This window comes from Phocoena phocoena, chromosome 5 (genome assembly GCF_963924675.1).
Source record: "Phocoena phocoena chromosome 5, mPhoPho1.1, whole genome shotgun sequence".
Classification (NCBI taxonomy): Eukaryota; Metazoa; Chordata; class Mammalia; order Artiodactyla; family Phocoenidae; genus Phocoena; species Phocoena phocoena.
In genome coordinates, this window is record NC_089223.1 from 116,946,720 (window position 1) to 116,964,902 (window position 18,183).

At 36.6% G+C, this 18,183-nt stretch overlaps 1 protein-coding gene across 2 annotated transcripts in view; it reads left to right on the forward strand.

The window, feature by feature from the left end:
* LOC136123105 (bifunctional heparan sulfate N-deacetylase/N-sulfotransferase 3) overlaps positions 1-18,183 on the forward strand; it is a 137,249-nt gene that overhangs the window by 112,461 nt on the left and 6,605 nt on the right. Inside the window, exons 8-11 of one of the 2 annotated variants that reach the window (XM_065877181.1) lie at positions 1,226-1,349; positions 5,233-5,407; positions 8,613-8,783; positions 10,210-10,319. In XM_065877181.1, the coding sequence (XP_065733253.1) occupies positions 1,226-1,349; positions 5,233-5,407; positions 8,613-8,783; positions 10,210-10,319 (580 nt within the window). The remainder of the gene's footprint in view (positions 1-1,225; positions 1,350-5,232; positions 5,408-8,612; positions 8,784-10,209; positions 10,320-18,183) is intronic. The other variant, XM_065877182.1, reaches the window with a different exon arrangement.

Genomic DNA, 18,183 nt, shown 5'->3' on the forward strand with positions numbered 1-18,183 from the left:
GAAGCCCACGCGCCTAGAGCCCATGCTCTGCAACGAGAGAAGCCACCGTGATGAGAAGCCCACGCACCGCAACGAAGAGTAGCCCCCGCTCACAGCAACTAAAGAAAGCCTGAGCACAGCAACGAAGACCCAACGCATACAAAAATTTTTAAATAAATAAATTTATTAAATAAATAAATAAAGATCATGCTCTAGAAAGCTTTACTATGGATTTCAAGTAATGGAACATTTTTTTTCCCAATAAGTTTTAGATTTTGTCCCATATTTCTTCTAAGTCAGTGATTCTCAAAGTGTGCTAAATCAGAAACTGGGATAGAGCCCAGCTCTCTGTTTTTTAATAGCCTCCAGGTGAATATGATGCATGCTAAAGTTTGAGAAGCACTGTTTTAAGTCAAGTTTGTGAAGAACATTTTTACCTTGTGTATCGTAGGTTATCTGTGATTGTAGATAAAATATTCATTGTTTGGCTCAGATATAATCTAGGAACACTGCCTCTTCCAATTTATTGTCTTAGAGAATATTGCTGTTGACAGTTATTTTAACAAATCTATATGAGTACCTGTGATGTGCCATTCTCTTCCCAAAACTGCAAATTTTGTCGTGTCACTAACAAAGGGCACCAATTTTTTTTCAAATTTAGCCATTTAAACAATTTTGGCACTAATTTTTATAGGTATGTAAGTGCATTCAAACTTAAACTGGTTAAAAGTTTAAATTCTGTCTGAAATTAATAAACTTTCATAGGCCTCGGGAAGAACTTTATAGGGAAACCCAAGTATTAATTTGATAATGTAACATCTCATATTAAATAATGATAGCTTTCATTTATATGGTACTTTATTAATATCAAAATATCTTCAGATACAATATGTCTTTTTGTCCTCAGAGAAAGCCTAGGAAATAATCAAGGCAGGAGATTTTCCACTAATAAGTCAAGACAAAGAAGCTAAAAGCCAAAGACACAGACCAAGTCAGTGACTGAACTGAGGTCAAAAGCCAGGTCTCCCAGTTCCTGCAACAGGCCTTTTCTCACATCACACTGTCCTCATTTTTTAGAATTTGCTTCTTTTAAGATGCTGATTATCTATTCAGTTTAATTCAAGGAGTATCTATATGTATCTGTTTGGATCATTGAAACACTTAGTTTATTAATGACTTTGAAATGCTAATAGTAGGAAACTGTGTTTTTGTTTAATTAATCTCTGAACCTCTGTTATCTTTTCAGGAACCACTGCTTTGTATTTGTTCCTGGTTATGCATCCTTCCATCCTTAGTAACTCCCCCAGCCCAAAAACCTTTGAGGAGGTACAGTTCTTTAATAGAAATAACTACCACAGGGGGATTGATTGGTAAGATGGGTTATTAGTATAAATCTAAAAGTATATGTACTGTGCACAGTATAAGATTAGTGCTTATAATTATAAACATTTAAGCTTGTAGCCACAAATAAAAGTCATCCTCCGTGCCTTAGAAACTGATTGAATAGAAGGAGCATGTAAATTATTCGTAACAAACTTTTTCTCAGGTTATGAAGGGACTTGTCGCCTCAAGAGACTTACATGTAATTTTAATTAGCATTAATTATCTTTGACGGTAATTACAGATAAAAAGTCAGAGAAATACCTAATACACAGGAATTTCATTTCTCTCTACTCTTAGGAAAACACTTTCATAACTTTCTGTTCTTATGCACTTTGCATTTAAGTGATGCTACAGTTCACATATATAATTTTCAATTTTTACTTTGGTACAAAAGGTAAATAAATAAATAGAACTAGAAATGTGTATGCATTTTATGAGTAATGAAAGCTATAAAAAAGCTATCAACGATATACAAAATTTAATTTTTGGCCTTTGAAATTAGAACCGTATAAATCATCTAAGTAAAAGAGTTAAATTAAAATTAAAAGTTAAAATGTCAATATACACAGAATATGTGATGTAGCAGGAATAAATATTGCAAACAGACATGTTAATCATAAAATATATCTAGAAGTCTTTCTTTTAAGACATAAATTCTGGGCAGAAAGTACTATAAAAGAGTAAATTCTGATAATAACTCTAGATCATGAACATAAACATTTTGCATGTAGTTTAGCAGAAAGGTGTATATTAACTTCTGTTGTCAAATCACATAATCTCTGTTTTATATGTATCAACCCCCTCAAGTTTTGCTTGTGAGCCATCCAAACGGAAAGCTGAAGAAATGGACTGAGTATAAGTTGAGCACCTACTAGGATTTAGATACATTCTAATTGTTATATATTTCCCTGTGAATTCTTCAGTATAGTGCTTGATATTAATTGCAGTAGTGTTAAATAACAGCTGTGAGAATCAAGAAACCCATCAACTACTTCAGCCACTATTTTTCCACTGACTCAAATATCGATATACATGCTTGTATACAGTAGAATAAAATGATGTTCACATCAGGACTAAAGGGGGTGATTAAAAACTGCTTTGGAAGTGGAGAGGAATTCAATAATACTTGGATTCCCTGGGACTTAAGAATATCTGTGAGAATATTCAATTTAAAAAAAAAAGCTGTTCATAGACAGTAATGTGTACAGGCACTATAACAGAAACGAAAAGTCCCTTAAGTAGTCTACAAAGAGATGGCATAAATAAGTAGAAAACTAAAGACAATTAAAGATTTTAATTATAACTCACTAAAATACCCCAACTGTAAACACTTTTGATTGACAATTGTGTGTTTATAAAAGGCAGTTAACACAAAGAGCAAATAATGGTAACTGCAAATGTCAATCTATTAGCAGTAACTAGAGCTTTGCTCTCAAAGACATCAATGTATTCAGTCTTCAGACTGGCCTTACCTCTCCCTGAAGCATCAGCACCTCAGCAGTCCCTTTAGGACCACAGAGCCACAAGGTTGAAGATTATGTGTCTGAGCATGCCAAGGTCACTTACAGAAGCTCAGGCACAGTTAGTTAATCTGGATACATAGATCTGCTCTTCTTGGAGAACTGGGCAAAACCAGGGCTGCCCTAACAGGCAGCCTAAACACAGGCTTAGGGCACAAGCAAAGCGGGGCAAATGAAAATGAGAAAACTCCATCTTTGATTAAATAGCCAAGATTTGTGATCAGAATCTCTAAGAAAAAATGTTTGATTTATGCATACAGTTAAGTTTTATGTTTCATAGTTTGGTGTTATTTTTTATAATTACCTGGGGATGCAGTGGATGGTTGGAGTGGCACATGGAGAGCCATAAAATCCTGTTAACACTTGGAGCCTCTAAACATCTTAATTTGGCTTTGAGTAAAATCACTCAAAAATACAGGGTCAACCCAAGAAACAAATAAATGTGGAGTGCTGCAAAAAATCATGTCTTTCAGTTAAAAACAATTGCTGAGCTGTTATGGGAGTAGCAAAGCTTAAATGAGGCCAGCATTCGCTTTTAACCCACATATTGCTAAACCACTCTAGTTTGCTCACCAATTCTTTGAATAACCTGAATTCATATTTACAAACGTGGATGTATTTCCACCCTGGAAATAGGAAGCTGAATTCTTTATTTTCTTATGAATTCATCAAACATTTTTCAAGTGCTTATTACTACCAGGCACTATATTAGAAAAAACATGGGCATAGAGGCAAACAAGAACTGGCCCCTGCTTTCTCTGTGAGCCTCTGGAGCCTTGTGGGTCCAAGATCCAGAACTGCTGGAGGAAGTTTTCAAGGCCCAAAGTGTTGTAGGTATGGAGGACTACTGGGAAGGTGGGACAGTTTTTAGAAACTAAAAGTTATCCTGCCCTTCTTTTGTGATTCTTGGACCCTTGCTGAGAATAAGCAAGCTTGAGACAAGCTTGGACCAAATAAGATACCACTAGACACGTGATATAACCTTAGCACCCCTGAAACAAGTGTGGACATCTAAATTAAAAAGTATCCTGAAATATGGCACTTTCTATAAATAGAGTGTACACCAGAACAGTTAACAGATCAAACTTTCCAGAAATGTTTATATCTGTCTTTACCCCTAAAAGAAAGGGATGCCAGAATGATATATCAACAACAAGGCAATTTCCAGAAAACATAAAAGGATTTCTTTACTGCCCTGAGTTTCAAAACATCACTTTGTTGCACCAGCCAAACTTTGTAATATGGTAACAACTGGAATCCTACTAGAAGCTTTATTGTGTGACTGAAAACAACACACTGCAAAAAGAAGTCATCACATAAATGTTAATGATTCTCTTGTTCAGTAATTACTGAACTACCTTGTCTTGGTAACCCAAAGTCATAGTGGCTTATGAATTGAAGAGGGTGTGGGTGGAGTGTGAGGCTATTATTATAAAATGTAAGAAACCCTAGAAGTTAAATTTGCATGTTCTTTCTAAAAAGGCCCCTTTTCCTTTAAAGATGTTCCTTAGTGCTTCAGAAATACCTGCTATCATACGCTGAATTCAGTTATATTTGACATTTTGTACAAATGGAATATTATACAAAACCCATTATGTCCTACCTTTCTGTGCTTGAGGCTACAGGTATTCCTGTGCACATTCTGCTGGTGACTTGAATTCTCACCACACTTAAGGATACAGGACCTGACCTTGGAAAATTTGATAGTATTTTATATCTGAAAATATATACATACTTTTTAAACTTCTATAATTTTTCTAAAGAATATAAATGGCTCTATATGGGAAAAAAATTAAGGAAATGGGCAGTGTTTATATCGGATCTGTTCTGCCCTTTGATACTTTATACTTGAATATAATAGTAGCACAATACATTAGTGGGAATGAAATTATTTTTTCTTGTGACGAAGTAAAAACTGTTTTGTCTAAGATTTTTCAAAATGCCTTTGAACTGAACACATCATTTGTTTCGATCAAATTTTCTTCTTGGTTGAGCACTCACATTTTTCTCTGTAAAATATTTCTGCATTTAGATACAATTTATACAGTTAGGTTGATTATTATTGCCATTTGATCACTCTGTGTGTACATTTTTGTTATCTCCCATACCTTTTTTCTTGATATTAAGTAGAACAAAAAGAAAATGTATTTAGAAAAGCATTTTCAAAATACATTATTAGTGTTCTATATATTTTTTTCCTTGCCAACAAGCTTGTGGGACAAATGCCTTAAAGAAAAAGGCTTTTTGTTTAAGAAGCAAATGAATTTTGTTTGTAGGACATTTTTAACATCTTCAGTCACCAGGGTATGAGTATAAACCAGTCTTATTTTGAGAAATATTTCTTTTCTAGGTATATGGATTTCTTCCCAGTCCCATCTAATGTTACCACTGACTTTCTGTTTGAGAAGAGTGCCAATTACTTCCACTCAGAGGAAGCGCCTAAAAGGGCAGCTTCTCTGGTCCCCAAAGCCAAAATCATCACCATTCTCATTGACCCATCAGACCGGGCATATTCCTGGTACCAGGTAAGGAAAATACAGACAGAATCCAGCAAGTAGAAGAGGAGTATGGAGAAGGGAGGGTGGTTTTCAGCAATAGCCACCACCTCGGGTTTTAACAGAAGAGACTTGCTAGCTTTATATTTCAGGAAGGTAAATAAATTTTTCTTTGTTTCCATGGAGAAACGTTCCCCTTAAGTTTTTCTTAATTTTGCATCCATTTAATTCATGTATTTAATAAAATGTATTAATACAATGAAGAAATTAAAATAGAGCAAATAAAATAGTATATACTTGTATGTATTCAGCTTCTATAAATCTGCATTTTAAAAGTAAAGTGTTACAACTTAAAATCATTATTTTTCATCTAATATGTGTATAATGCTGCTATTATTATCTCAATTTTACAGATAAGGAATATAACTGATTCCCCAAAGCAAAAAATCACAGGTCTTTTTTTTTTTTTTTTTTCTGTAAAGGGCCAGAGAGTAGATATTTCAGGCTTTGCAGGCCATATGGTTACAACTCTGCCATTGTATTGCAAAAGCAGCCATAGACAATATGGAATTTAATGAGCCTAGCTGTGTTCCAATAAAACTTTATTTACAAAATCAAGCAAACTTTAGCCGTAGATTGATGACCCTGACTCTAAAAGAGCTTAAATAACTGCTGTACTGAAGAAATAACTTAGTAGCAAAACTAAATATAAGAATGAATTCTTGGGCTTCCCTGGTGGTGCAGTGGTTGAGAGTCCGCCTGCCGATGCAGGGGACATGGGTTCGAGCCCGGGTCCGGGAAGATCCCACATGCCGCGGAGCGTCTGGGCTCGTGAGCCATGGCTGCTGAGCCTGTGCGTCGGGAGCCTGTGCTCCGCAACGGGAGTGGCCACAACAGTGAGAGGCCCGCGTCTACCGCAAAAAAAAAAAAAAAAAAAAAAAAAAAAAAAGAATTAATTCTTCATTCTTGAAAGCCCAGCCAGTGTTCCCTGTTCTAAGCCTCTTTCTCATACACTCCAGGGTTGCCATTATGCTTCTGCTGTTGGTTAGAACCTAGCACAGAAACAATCACTTTGAAATAATTTAACAGACTCTAATAATAAAACTTACACATCAAATACATGTTTACTTTAATAAATATTAAAAATAATAGGAAAAAAACCTGCCCCAGTGATATTTTATTAATCATCAAGTGGAAAAAGTTCAATAAAAAGCAGTCAAAATTAAATATAAGAGCATAACAAAATTAATAGAGTCAGTGTGTTTAGTCTCTAGTATCCTTAGTTATCATTCCTCGGTTTTGTAATTTAAAAAAACACTTTCCTAATGTTCATGTGTTCATCCATTCATTAAATTATTTTAATGACTACTATGTACAAAGTACTGTTCTAAGTATGTTCTACAGGTAAATTAACAAATCTGGACGCTACACTTGAGATCGCTTTCACTCTAATTGGAGAAATATGTGTAAATAACCAGTGTATAAATCAGAAAGTGTTAAGTGACAGGTAGACTCCTACAGAGTGATAAAGCCCATCTGATAAAGACGACCAGGAACAACAAGTTAGGTATATTAATTGGCTGCAGCAGAGGAGCCTGAACACTGGAAGATCTATCTGGGCACTTCCCTAAAGAAGGGAAGGACTTGTAAGGGGAGAAATTTAGGTAAAATTAACATGAAGTGTTTGATAGATGCAGGCAGGGCTGTGTGTAAGCTGGTTATCAGTAGGTCAGGGCTGAAAAGCAGACTAACGGTCCAATTTCCTTGGAAACTATAAAGTTAAGATAAATGTGGAATGTTACATCCAAAAATCACTTACCTGAAACTCTGCACCTGGGTTGGAAATAAGGCTTCTTTGTGTTAAAGTGACCCACATAGCTCTGATCCTCCAGGCAAGACTGGGATGTTCCATTCTCACTGACCTCAAACATCTAAATTCCTGACAATCTATGATATTAGAGAATAAAGTTTCTCAGCATGGGGTCTTTTTGAACAAAAGCAGTTTTTCCATGTTCACAAAAGGAAGCACAGATTGTCAGGAAAGGTTTCATGGCTAGGACAGACTGGGGGAAGGTCATGGGATCTTAGGCATATAGGGAATGAGACTTCCTGGAGAGCTGGAATCCACAACTCCACACCAACGTCATGCCCAACTCCTACAGCAATCTTTTAAATCAAAAATACAGCAAATTGCAAACTGACTTGATATTGCGCCTTTTGCCTTTTCCACTAGGTATCTAGAGAAAAAAGAAATAAGCCTTAATTGACTCAACAAGAAAGAAGAAAATTGGAGCTTGGCAACCACTTAGCCCCTGAAAAATTGAGAATTTGCTGAAAAAGGAGGTTTCAAGGCTGCAAGCTAACAAAACGTCCTAAATATTACAAATAAATCACTCCACAGTGGCAAAATGCAGGCCTTAACGAAGTCTAGTGGAGTTTGTAGTATAGTAATTTGAATCTCAATTGCAGCAAATTTGCTATTCAACTAGATGTGGTAAACATCCACAAACCCACCACTAAGCCTGAATATTTTTTGGTCAATTTAGGGGAAAGGTGATTTCCTCAAACCCCTGGGCGTGAGCCTGAGCCATTATGAAATGCTTTCCTATCTGGATTGCTGCTTTCTGCATTTTCTGTACAATAAGCGATTCTGATTCATCGCGAAGGTTACCATTAGGTAAAATAATCTTGGCTTTGAGATGCTAGGTAGTATATTATAAAAGCTGTGGGTTTCAGGTAATGCACGTCAGAGTTTTCAGTAGTTTCTCCATTTAAATAGCCGATAGGGCTTTTCTAATCTAAAACTGCATTTCTAGATGGAGCAAAACTACGTGGCAGAACTAGTAGAGTGCTTTGTGCATTATGGATATTCACTGGACATGATAAACGGTTTCTTATGGGCTGAAAAGGGGGCATTAAGGCAACTTTCAAAAGTTTACTTTCAGAATAATATGTATACACTAAGGAAACGACTCAGAAAAATTGGTTAAGGAATCCTATCAAGAAGAATGCCACCTCTACCAATTAATTCTCAAATATATACTCTCATCAATGTCATAACTTTTAATCCTGACGCTCCAGGCAAACATTTTCATCCTTTATTAATTGCAAAACAAATAACTCTCCAGCAGTGAGGCACTCCTTCCTTTAGCTTTGAGACTTGTCACAGAGATTGGTTTTTAATTATTTATGCCTATGATTCAAGTCGGTTTAATTATCCACCTTTTCATCATAGCATCAGCGATCACATGAAGACCCCGCAGCTCTGAAGTTTAGCTTCTACGAAGTGATCTCAGCCGGGCCCCGTGCATCCCCTGAGCTTAGAGCCTTGCAGAAGAGATGTTTGGTCCCAGGGTGGTATGCCAGCCACATCGAGAGATGGCTTATTTATTTCCCTCCCTTTCAGGTATTGAGCAATAAGAATCTACATCATGTTACAATCTCATTAAGTTTACAGCTCTGGTTTGGTTTTCTTTTGCTGGTTCCTCTAGGCTAGTGACTTTGCCTCTAGGCTAGAGGAAATTTTTACTCATTAAAACATTACTAGCCTTTACTCTTTAGTTGTAAATCAGACTCTGGCAAACAGTAATAGGCAGAGGTAGAAAAACTATCTACTCTTCTTTCTAGAAGTATTTCAGGATAATTCTCCCTGCCCTGTTTTCTAGCGCATACCCTTCCTGATTATAAAGAGCATCAGAAGTTTGATACTCCTGATTCTTATTCTGAGAATAAAGCTTGAGAACCTCTTAACCAAACAAGGCAAATACTGTCTTGCTTAATTAAGTGCCGTTATTTCCCTTTGAACCACCTTGCTGCATTTTTCACAAGTCCTGTGTTTTCCTTGGCTTCCTTGCTTCTCTCTTTGGCCCACCATTAGCCTAGATTACAAAATCAGCCCCTACCGGATTGCATAAAGCAGTCCCGTCACATCAGACACAGTATATGCCTGTGGGTCTAGAAACATGCTAGCCATAATGATACCATATATGCAACCATATATGGCTATTTAAATTTTTATTAAAATTATATAAAATTAAAAATTAAGTTTCTCAATCACATTAGCCACATTTCAAATGTTCAATAGCCACCAGTTAGATACTGCAGCCGTTGAACGTGTCTATCCACAGAGAAAGTTCTAATGAACGATGCTGGTAGAGACTAAATAGAAATATTGGAGAAGAGGTGTGAGCAAGAGCTGCTTTCCAGGCTTTATGGCCCTTCTTCATGGTCTCCTGTCATTTTATCTTGCTGGGACCACCCCCTTCCCTCACCAGAGTAACAAGCAAATTCTTGCCTGTAGTCTGTAGAGGAACTTCTGTTTCCTTTCAGGCTTTCTGGGGGTCTTACCTGTTTCTCCAAATGGATTATCAAAATATTTCTTAAAACCTTACAGTGCTACTCCTTTGACTGGAATCATGGAGAATGGCCATGTCCTCTGTCTCACTGTACCTGGTCTGGTCACTTTTCTTCCTTCCTGCAATGCTCCTTCCCACCTTGAATCACGGAATCATTGTTTTATCTGTTTTTAAACTTGGTTTCCATTTGTGATTGTGTAGCCACATTTCTTAAGCTCTCTTTTTACCCTCAAATGGCTTTTTTGTTTTCATAGTGTTTGCAGGACTTCTCGGACTACAAAACGTGAGCACATTTAATTAGTGTGATTTATTTTTTGTTCCAGGTCATTAATGAGGATGGCCTGGTTAAGTCTTAACAGCAACGCACACAAGTCCCCTCAGTCTCTCACTGAATAAATTCAGAGTGCAGAATTTTTTAATTATGCAGTTACATGTCTTTTTTCAATGTGCATTTTTTTTATTTCCTTGTTAATTTAGTTGCTAATTATTGATGGGCAACAGCTAAGAACTGATCCTGCTACAGTGATGGATGAAGTACAGAAGTTTCTAGGAGTCTCTCCTCATTATAATTACTCAGAAGCTTTAACGTAAGTTTATATTCTAATTAATTTATTGAAGTTTCAGCAGAGAACTGATTTTAAAGAAATTGTACCTTGGTGATACAGCTGTCAAGTTAGCTGCTCCTTACACACTGATTATTTTCCAGTTGATATTAACCACTTGAGAAAGAACATTTCAACAGTTTGGCAAAGAAATGTCCAAAATCCTCTACTGATTTCTAACTAGGAAGGATTTCCCCTGGAAGGAAAAGAGAGGAACAAAACAGTTGCAAATCTTAAAAGCAACAACTAACCTTAAAAGAGGCTACTTTAAGTTGGTAAGCACTGAGCCTATTTAACAAACAATACTGAGACCTCTTGGAAGTATTAAAAAGACTTCTTGAACTAGGTGATTTATGAACTCCTCTCTCTTCTGTGTAATTTTCAAAACCCAATGTCATACAGCAAGAAATAGCCCAATAGGCGACTGAATAGGCAGAGAGAAAGGTGCTATTATTACTTCTACACTTAATTCCATTTTTTGCTGGTCTTTACCCACTGTATGACTGACCCTGCCCCCTCTTCTTCAGAGGCCTCAGCAGTTACAGCTCTGGTTTGGTTTTCTTTTGCTGGTTCCCACTGATTTTCTTAGATAGTCAACTCCTTCAGGGTGGGGGCCAGGGTGAGGCAAGAGAAACACTAGAATTTAAGGAGGCACTCACTCTCAGGACCCCGCAAATACCTGAGAGTGAGTGGCTCCTAAAATTTTTCAGCCAAGGTGCCTCTCTTGCCTCACCTTAATCCTGACTCTGGGGTTCATTTAGCATTTTAAATAAGACCTCCATCTGACTTTGTCCATTTATAATGGTTGGCAGTCAGATATCTGAAGGTTGTGTTTGTTCCTATTTCACATGCAACTGGAACAAGCAACTGGGAGATCCTGAGCTGGATGAACTGTGGAGCTGGCTCTCACTGTAATATACATATTTAATTTTAGGGTCATAGACTGAGCCTTAAAAAAACCGATTAAGATTGCAGTGTGGAATTCTTCCATTGTATCTCTCAGTATAAAACTCAGTTCTGTAGATCAATTGATTTTCTTTTCATTGTTCTCCTTATGCTATAGCAGTTTAGAGTGAGGGACAAGATTCCTTTACCTTTCACTGTCCCTTACAGAAAAAGGTTTGCAGAAAACCATCAAATACTGCGTACATCTTGCATAAATCATATGTAGAGACACATGTAAGAGAGACATTTTGATCTAGAGGACAAAGGAGTAGGTGGAACTCAAGAGTTTTGTGCTTCCTTCCTAAGAGTCATTTACTTTGTTGTTACTATTAACCTTCTACCCTCTGTGTTTTCTATAGTGTGGATCCTATCAGAGATTTGGAGACACAGACACTAGCCTTAGGTATTTAACTTTCAGCTTGACCTTAAAGAAAGTTGAGTGACTTTAGCTTTAGTTAGAAATTCGAGTCCACTTTCTGCTTTATATCCTTTTAAGTATCTCTTAGAAAAGAAAGTTTTTATTTTCTAAACAGTTTTCTATTTCAAGTTGGCTTATCTTTGGGTCTTTTTTATAGAGTATATAGCAAAGTACTGTATTTCAGAAAGAAGTGGAGTATTCTATAAAAACATAATCTCTTTTTCTTATGGAATGGTCCTTGACCTGCATGCTATGTATCTGTCCCCTTTGCATCCGGCTCAGCAGCAAGCTTTTTATTCACCTCCAAGGGTAAAGTAAAGGGAGTGTAAACTTAAGAGAAGTAATATCAAAGCAACGTACTGTATACAAAGGACTATGGGTCACTTTGCACCTGGGATGTATCTGGCTAAAATTACCCCTTATATGATTCTGTAACCTTACTGGGGGCTCAGTGGGTGAAGTAGCAAGATAAGATGTGTCTAGTCTCTGAAACCACAGTTTCAGGTCCAGCAGGGCTGCCTACTCACCCTGCTGATAGACAATGTACTGCCATTCCATTTCTTTTTATATTTTCTTGTCAATCAGTTAGCCCGACACACCTTGTAAAAACCAGCAGTGTACCTGTTGTAGAATATTTGGAACTTCATGTCATTGGCTTAGGTCTAAACCCTCCTTCATCCATGCCCTTTGCAATCGTTCTGAATCCTGCCCTCAAAATTTAGTTATTCTTATTAAACTAATTGTACTGGTAAGTTGTTTCTGTGGTGCTTTGGATATGTTGGAGATGACTGGGTGTAGAAAATGTATGTTCACAGGAATGTCATTTATTGCTTCATAATTTTCCTGCTAATGATAGTGAAGACTACCTCTTCGGTAGTTTTAAAAGAAAAATTATTTAAAGCCTTCAAAGAATGTTCTGAACTGCAAACAGATATGAATTCTCAACTAACCACATAAATCCAGTTCTTTGCACACAGTAGAATAAATGAATGAAACTAGGTCTATGCAAAGGTTTTACCATACAGTCTTGGCATGAAAGAGTACTCCAGTTTAAGAGATCTATAAATTGATTATCTTCAATATTTAAAAAGCTCCAATTTCAAAACTATTTTCAAGAAAAATGGCAATAAATTTCCATTGTTAAGAGTGTTATTTATTCTTTTCCACAATCACTACAGAAGTGTTCAAGACTTCCAAATTTCATACAGTCATGGATGGTCTATGTTATCTTAAAATGACTTAGTACTGTCATCATGGATTTTAAATGATATATTGAATCGGTAAAAATCTGATTTTCTTAGTGAGTGTGGCTGTGATCTGAAATAAGCAGTTTAAGCTTTAAAAAATATAAATGGGAACTTTCTCATTCAATTAAGTAAATTCACATTTTACAATTCTTGTTCAATATAACCTTAATCCCTAAATTATAAATAACATTGATAATACTAACATTATTTTAGCTTGCATATTATGTTTTTAGTGTTTAAAAGCTGTCTAATCATTTACGAAAAAGCAGGAAAAATAATGCTCAGCATGGAATTGTGCTAATTTGTATAAATTTTCCCATGAATATATCCATTCAGAATTATACCAGCCATCAATGACTGTGACAGGAGTCTTCCCACTTATAAGTACTAGTTAAATACTAGTGAATACTGAACCTGACATCTTTATTTCTCAGTCAATTAACCTGTTTATTAACATGAATGAAACCAGACTGAGTTATATGAATTTTTAATAATAATTTACAATGAAAATTTCAATAAATGGACAATAAGGATTTGAAGGCCAGGAGCTGAATGAAGATTGTGCGTTTGTTTTGTTTTGTTTTGTTCTGTGGATGGGGCTTAACTAAGTCATAAAGAACGGAAGCTGCTTCAGCTGTTTCTAATATTACTCCCCCGGCAACCAAATTTACATTGTCTAGGAATTCTTTCCCTTTTTAGATGAGTTTGAGTAAAACTGTGCCAAATTAAAACTTTTTTTAGTAGCAAAAAACAGTAGCCATAGTAGCTAAAATCTGCTGGTTCTCTAGATTACCTATGAAACAGCTAGAAATGCTAAGAAGTGAAAAAGAAGAAAATAATCTACTCCAATTTCATATAAATTTGTTTTTAAAAGTGCTTATAACATTTCAAAATCAGTATATGTTTATATATTCTAAGTATTTTATATATATTGCATCATAACAATACTATGTGATAGACACTATTAGCTCCACTTTTCAGCTACAAAAACTGGGGCACAGAAAAGCTTAGCCAAAAGTCACTCAGCAAGTAAGTTGAGGAGGCAGGATTAAAACACAATCATTCCTCTGGAGCCTACACTGCCAATTTATTAAGCTCTTCAAATTGGCACAAGAGGGACTTCCCTGGCAGTCCAGTGGTAAAGAATCCACCTTCCAATGCAGGGGACATGGGTTCAATCCCTGGTCGGGGAACTAAGATCCCACATGCCGCGCACAGGGCAACTAATCCCACGCGCCACAACTACTGAGCTCGCGCTCCTCAGCTAGAGAGGCTGCATGCCGCCAACTACAGAGCCCACGTGCTCTGGAGACTGCACGCCACAACTAGAGAGAAGCCTGCGCACTGCAACGAAGAGTCCGCGCACCGCAATGAAAGATCCGTCATGCCTCAACAAATATCCCACATGCCCGCCATAAAAAATAAATAAATAAAATATTTTTTAAAAATTGGCACAAGAGGGCTTCCCTGTTGGCGCAGTGGTTGAGAGTCCACCTGCTGATGCAGGGGACACGGGTTCGTGCCCGGGTCCGGGAAGATCCCACATGCCTCGAAGCGGCTAGGCCCGTGAGCCATGGCCGCTGAGGCTGTGCTCTAGAGCCCACGAGCCACAACTACTGAGGCCCGTGTGCCTAGAGCCTGTGCTCCGCAATGGGAGAGGCAACCGCAGTGCGAGGCCCGTGCACCGCAACGAAGAGTAGCCCCCACTCACCACAGCTAGAGAAAGCCCACGTGCAGCAACAAAGACCCAATGCAGCCAAAAATAAATAAATTTGTTAAAAAAAAAAGTCTACAAATAACAAATGCTGGAGAGGGTGTGGGGAAAAGGGAACCCTCCTACACTGTTGGTGGGAATGTAAGTTGGTACAGCTGCTATGGAAAACATTATGGAGGTTCCTCAGAAAACTAAAAATAGAATTACCGTATGATCCAGCAATCCCATTCCTGGGCATATATCCAGAGAAAACTATCATTCAAAAAGATACATGCAGCCGTTCATAGCAGCACTATTCACGATAGCCAAGACATGGAAACAACCTAAATGTCCGTTGACAGATGAATGGATAAAGAAGATATGGTATATACATATATTGGAATATTGCTCAGCCATAAAAAATGAAATAATGCCATTTGCAGAAACATGGATGTAACCAGAGATTATCATACTAAGTGAAGTAAGTCAGAAAGAAAAAGACAAATACCATATTATACCACTTATATGTGGAATGAACCTATCAATGAAACAGAAACAGAATCACGGACATAGAGAATAGACTGGTGGTTGCCAAGGGGAAGTGGGGAGGGCAGAGGATGGACTAGGGGTTTGGGGTTAGTAGATGCAAACTATCACATAGAATGGATGGACAAGAAGGTCCTACTGTATAGCACAGAGAACTATAGTCAATGTCCTGGGATAAACCATAATGGAAAAGAATATAAAAAAGAATGTATGGGCTTCCCTAGTGGCGCAGTGGTTGAGAGTCTGCCTGCCGATGCAGGGGACACGGGTTCATGCCCCAGTCCGGGAAGATCCCACATGCTGCAGAGCGGCTGGGCCCGTGAGCCGTGGCCGCTGAGCCTGCGCGTCCAGAGCCTGTGCTCCACAACGGAAGAGGCCACAACAGTGAGAGGCCCGCGTACCACAAAAAAAAAAAAAAGAATGTATATGTAGGTATAAGTGAGTCACTTTGCTGTACAGCAGACATTAACACAACATTGTAAATTAACTATACCTCAATTAAAAAATAAATTAAAATGTGATATATATCAGTACATCCAATGGAATACTATTCAGCAATAAAAAGGAATAAATTTTGAAACATGCTAAAAAATAAATAAAAATAATCCATCTCCAGACACATTGTCACGTTGCATAATAAATGTGTAATCATAGTGATATGCAAATTAAAGCTACATTGAGATACCATTAGAATGGCTATAATCCAAAAGACAATACCAAATGTTGGTAAGAATGTGGAGAAACTGGAAACCTCATATATTGCTGATGGTAATGTATAATATATGGCCACTTTAGAAAAGCAACTTTGCAGTTTCTTAAAAAATTAAACAGAAGTTTACAAATAATCCAATTCCACTCCTAGGAATCTACCCCAAAAGAAATGAAAACCTATGTCCACAAAGAATTGTTCACCACAGCATTATTCATAATAGCCAAAAGCTGCAATCAATCTGATAAATGGATTTAAGAAAATTTGGCATATCCACACAAGATGGAGAAGATCTTTCTCCATCTCATGTCAAGCTTCTTCACTTGGGCTCTGAATTGCTCACAAGGTCCTTCATCAACATCAATCCCTCACCTTCTCAGGCAACCTGAAAAATAATATGATCTCCCTTGTACCTTCCTCTCCTTTTTGTTTCCACTATGATACAGTTACACCACTGCTTGTGAACTTATACTTACAGAACTTACAGATGTCTGGGCTAGGTGTCAGCTCCACAGACACACATTTTTCTCAATAAAGCCCAGCATGACAGCCCACTGCATGAGATGTAATCAATTAGCAGAGGTGAAAGAAAAACCTATTTTTCTTTTGACTTTTAATTTTAATATGTGTGAAGTTAGTGTTTCTTAAAGAAACATTCTGTCAGAAAGCTGCTCATTTTAACATAAGGCATGTGTATGTTGCCAACATGTATCTATAGTTAGGTATATTAGCAAAAAAAATAATAATAGCTAGTCTGGATTTTGATCAAACACTTAAAATGAGTCATAATGCAGTTATGGAAATTACCAATAACAAAATGTTAATGAAAAATGTTTTATCAATAGCAGACTTCCAGAAATGTTGTTGTGTTAGAGCTTCCCATCTTTCGTGTATAGATTATTTCAATCATCTCTATTTTTTAAATTTATTTATTTTATTGACGTTAGTTGATTTATTAATGCTCTCCTTTCTTATACCTCTGACTATGAAACATTTATTCAGTTGCCTTACAGATGCAATCAAGAATATAAACAACATGGAGATATATCATATTATGTCTTGATCCCACACACTTGCTTTAATAATGATCAGAAATGGGCTTTGCACAAGTAGGATGTGAGTAATCCTTTAGTGTCTCTAATATCCAAAGCAGGGCAGAGACAGAGATATAGGTTTGCCTTCTTTTCATAGGGCTATAGTTATAAAGTCTACAACATTAGCTACAGAAAGACTACTCTCCAATCACACATTCAATCACAATATAATTTTAAATCAGCTTTATTGATGTGTAATTTACATATAATAAAATCTACCCATTTTAATTGTACAGTTTGATGAATTTTGACAAACATGTACTGTTGTATACACCATCACAATCAAGATATAGAACATTTCCATTAATCCAAAGTTTCCACATGCTCTATTGCAGTCAGTCCTTTCCCCTCGCCCCTGAGCCCTAGCAACCACTCTTCTACTTTCTTTCACTTAGCATAAGCTTTTGACATTCCTCCTTGTTGTTACATCTATCAGTAATTGGGGTTTTTTTTTATTGTTCAGTAGTACTCCATTTTATGGATATACCACAATTTGTTTATCCTTTCACCAGTTGATGGACATAGGGTTGCTTCCACTTGGGGGCTACTATGAATGAAGCTACCATGAACCTTTGTGTACAGATCTTTGTGTGGACATATATTTTTATTTCTCTTGGATAAAGACCTAGAAATGGGATTAGTGGGCCATATAGTAATTACGTATTTAACTTTATAAGAAACTTTCCAAAGTGTCTGTAATATCCTAAACTTCTACCAAAAGGTGTAACAGTTCTAGCTGTTCCACATCTTTGCCAACACTTGGTACTGGTCTTTTTAAGTTAAGTCATTCTAGTATCTAGTGGTATTTCATTTGTGATTTTCATTTGCATTTTCTTAATGACTAATGATACTGAGCAAATTTGCATTTGTTTATTGATCATTCATCTATGTTTTTGATAAAGTGTCTGTTCCAGTCTTTTACTCAATTTTTATTGGTAATGTCATCTTTTTTTATTGAGTTCAGTTGTATATTCTGAATATAAGTCCCTTATTAGATTAACATTTTACAAATATTTTTGCCCAACATGTGGTTTCTCTTTTCATTTTCTTAAGTGTTTTAGAAAAGCAAAAGTTTAAATTTTGATGTATTCAAAATTATCATTATTCTTTTATCATTCATCCTAAGAAGGCTTTGCCTAACCCAAAAATTTTCTATGTGTTTTTTCCTATGTTTACTTCCAGAATTCTTACAGTTTA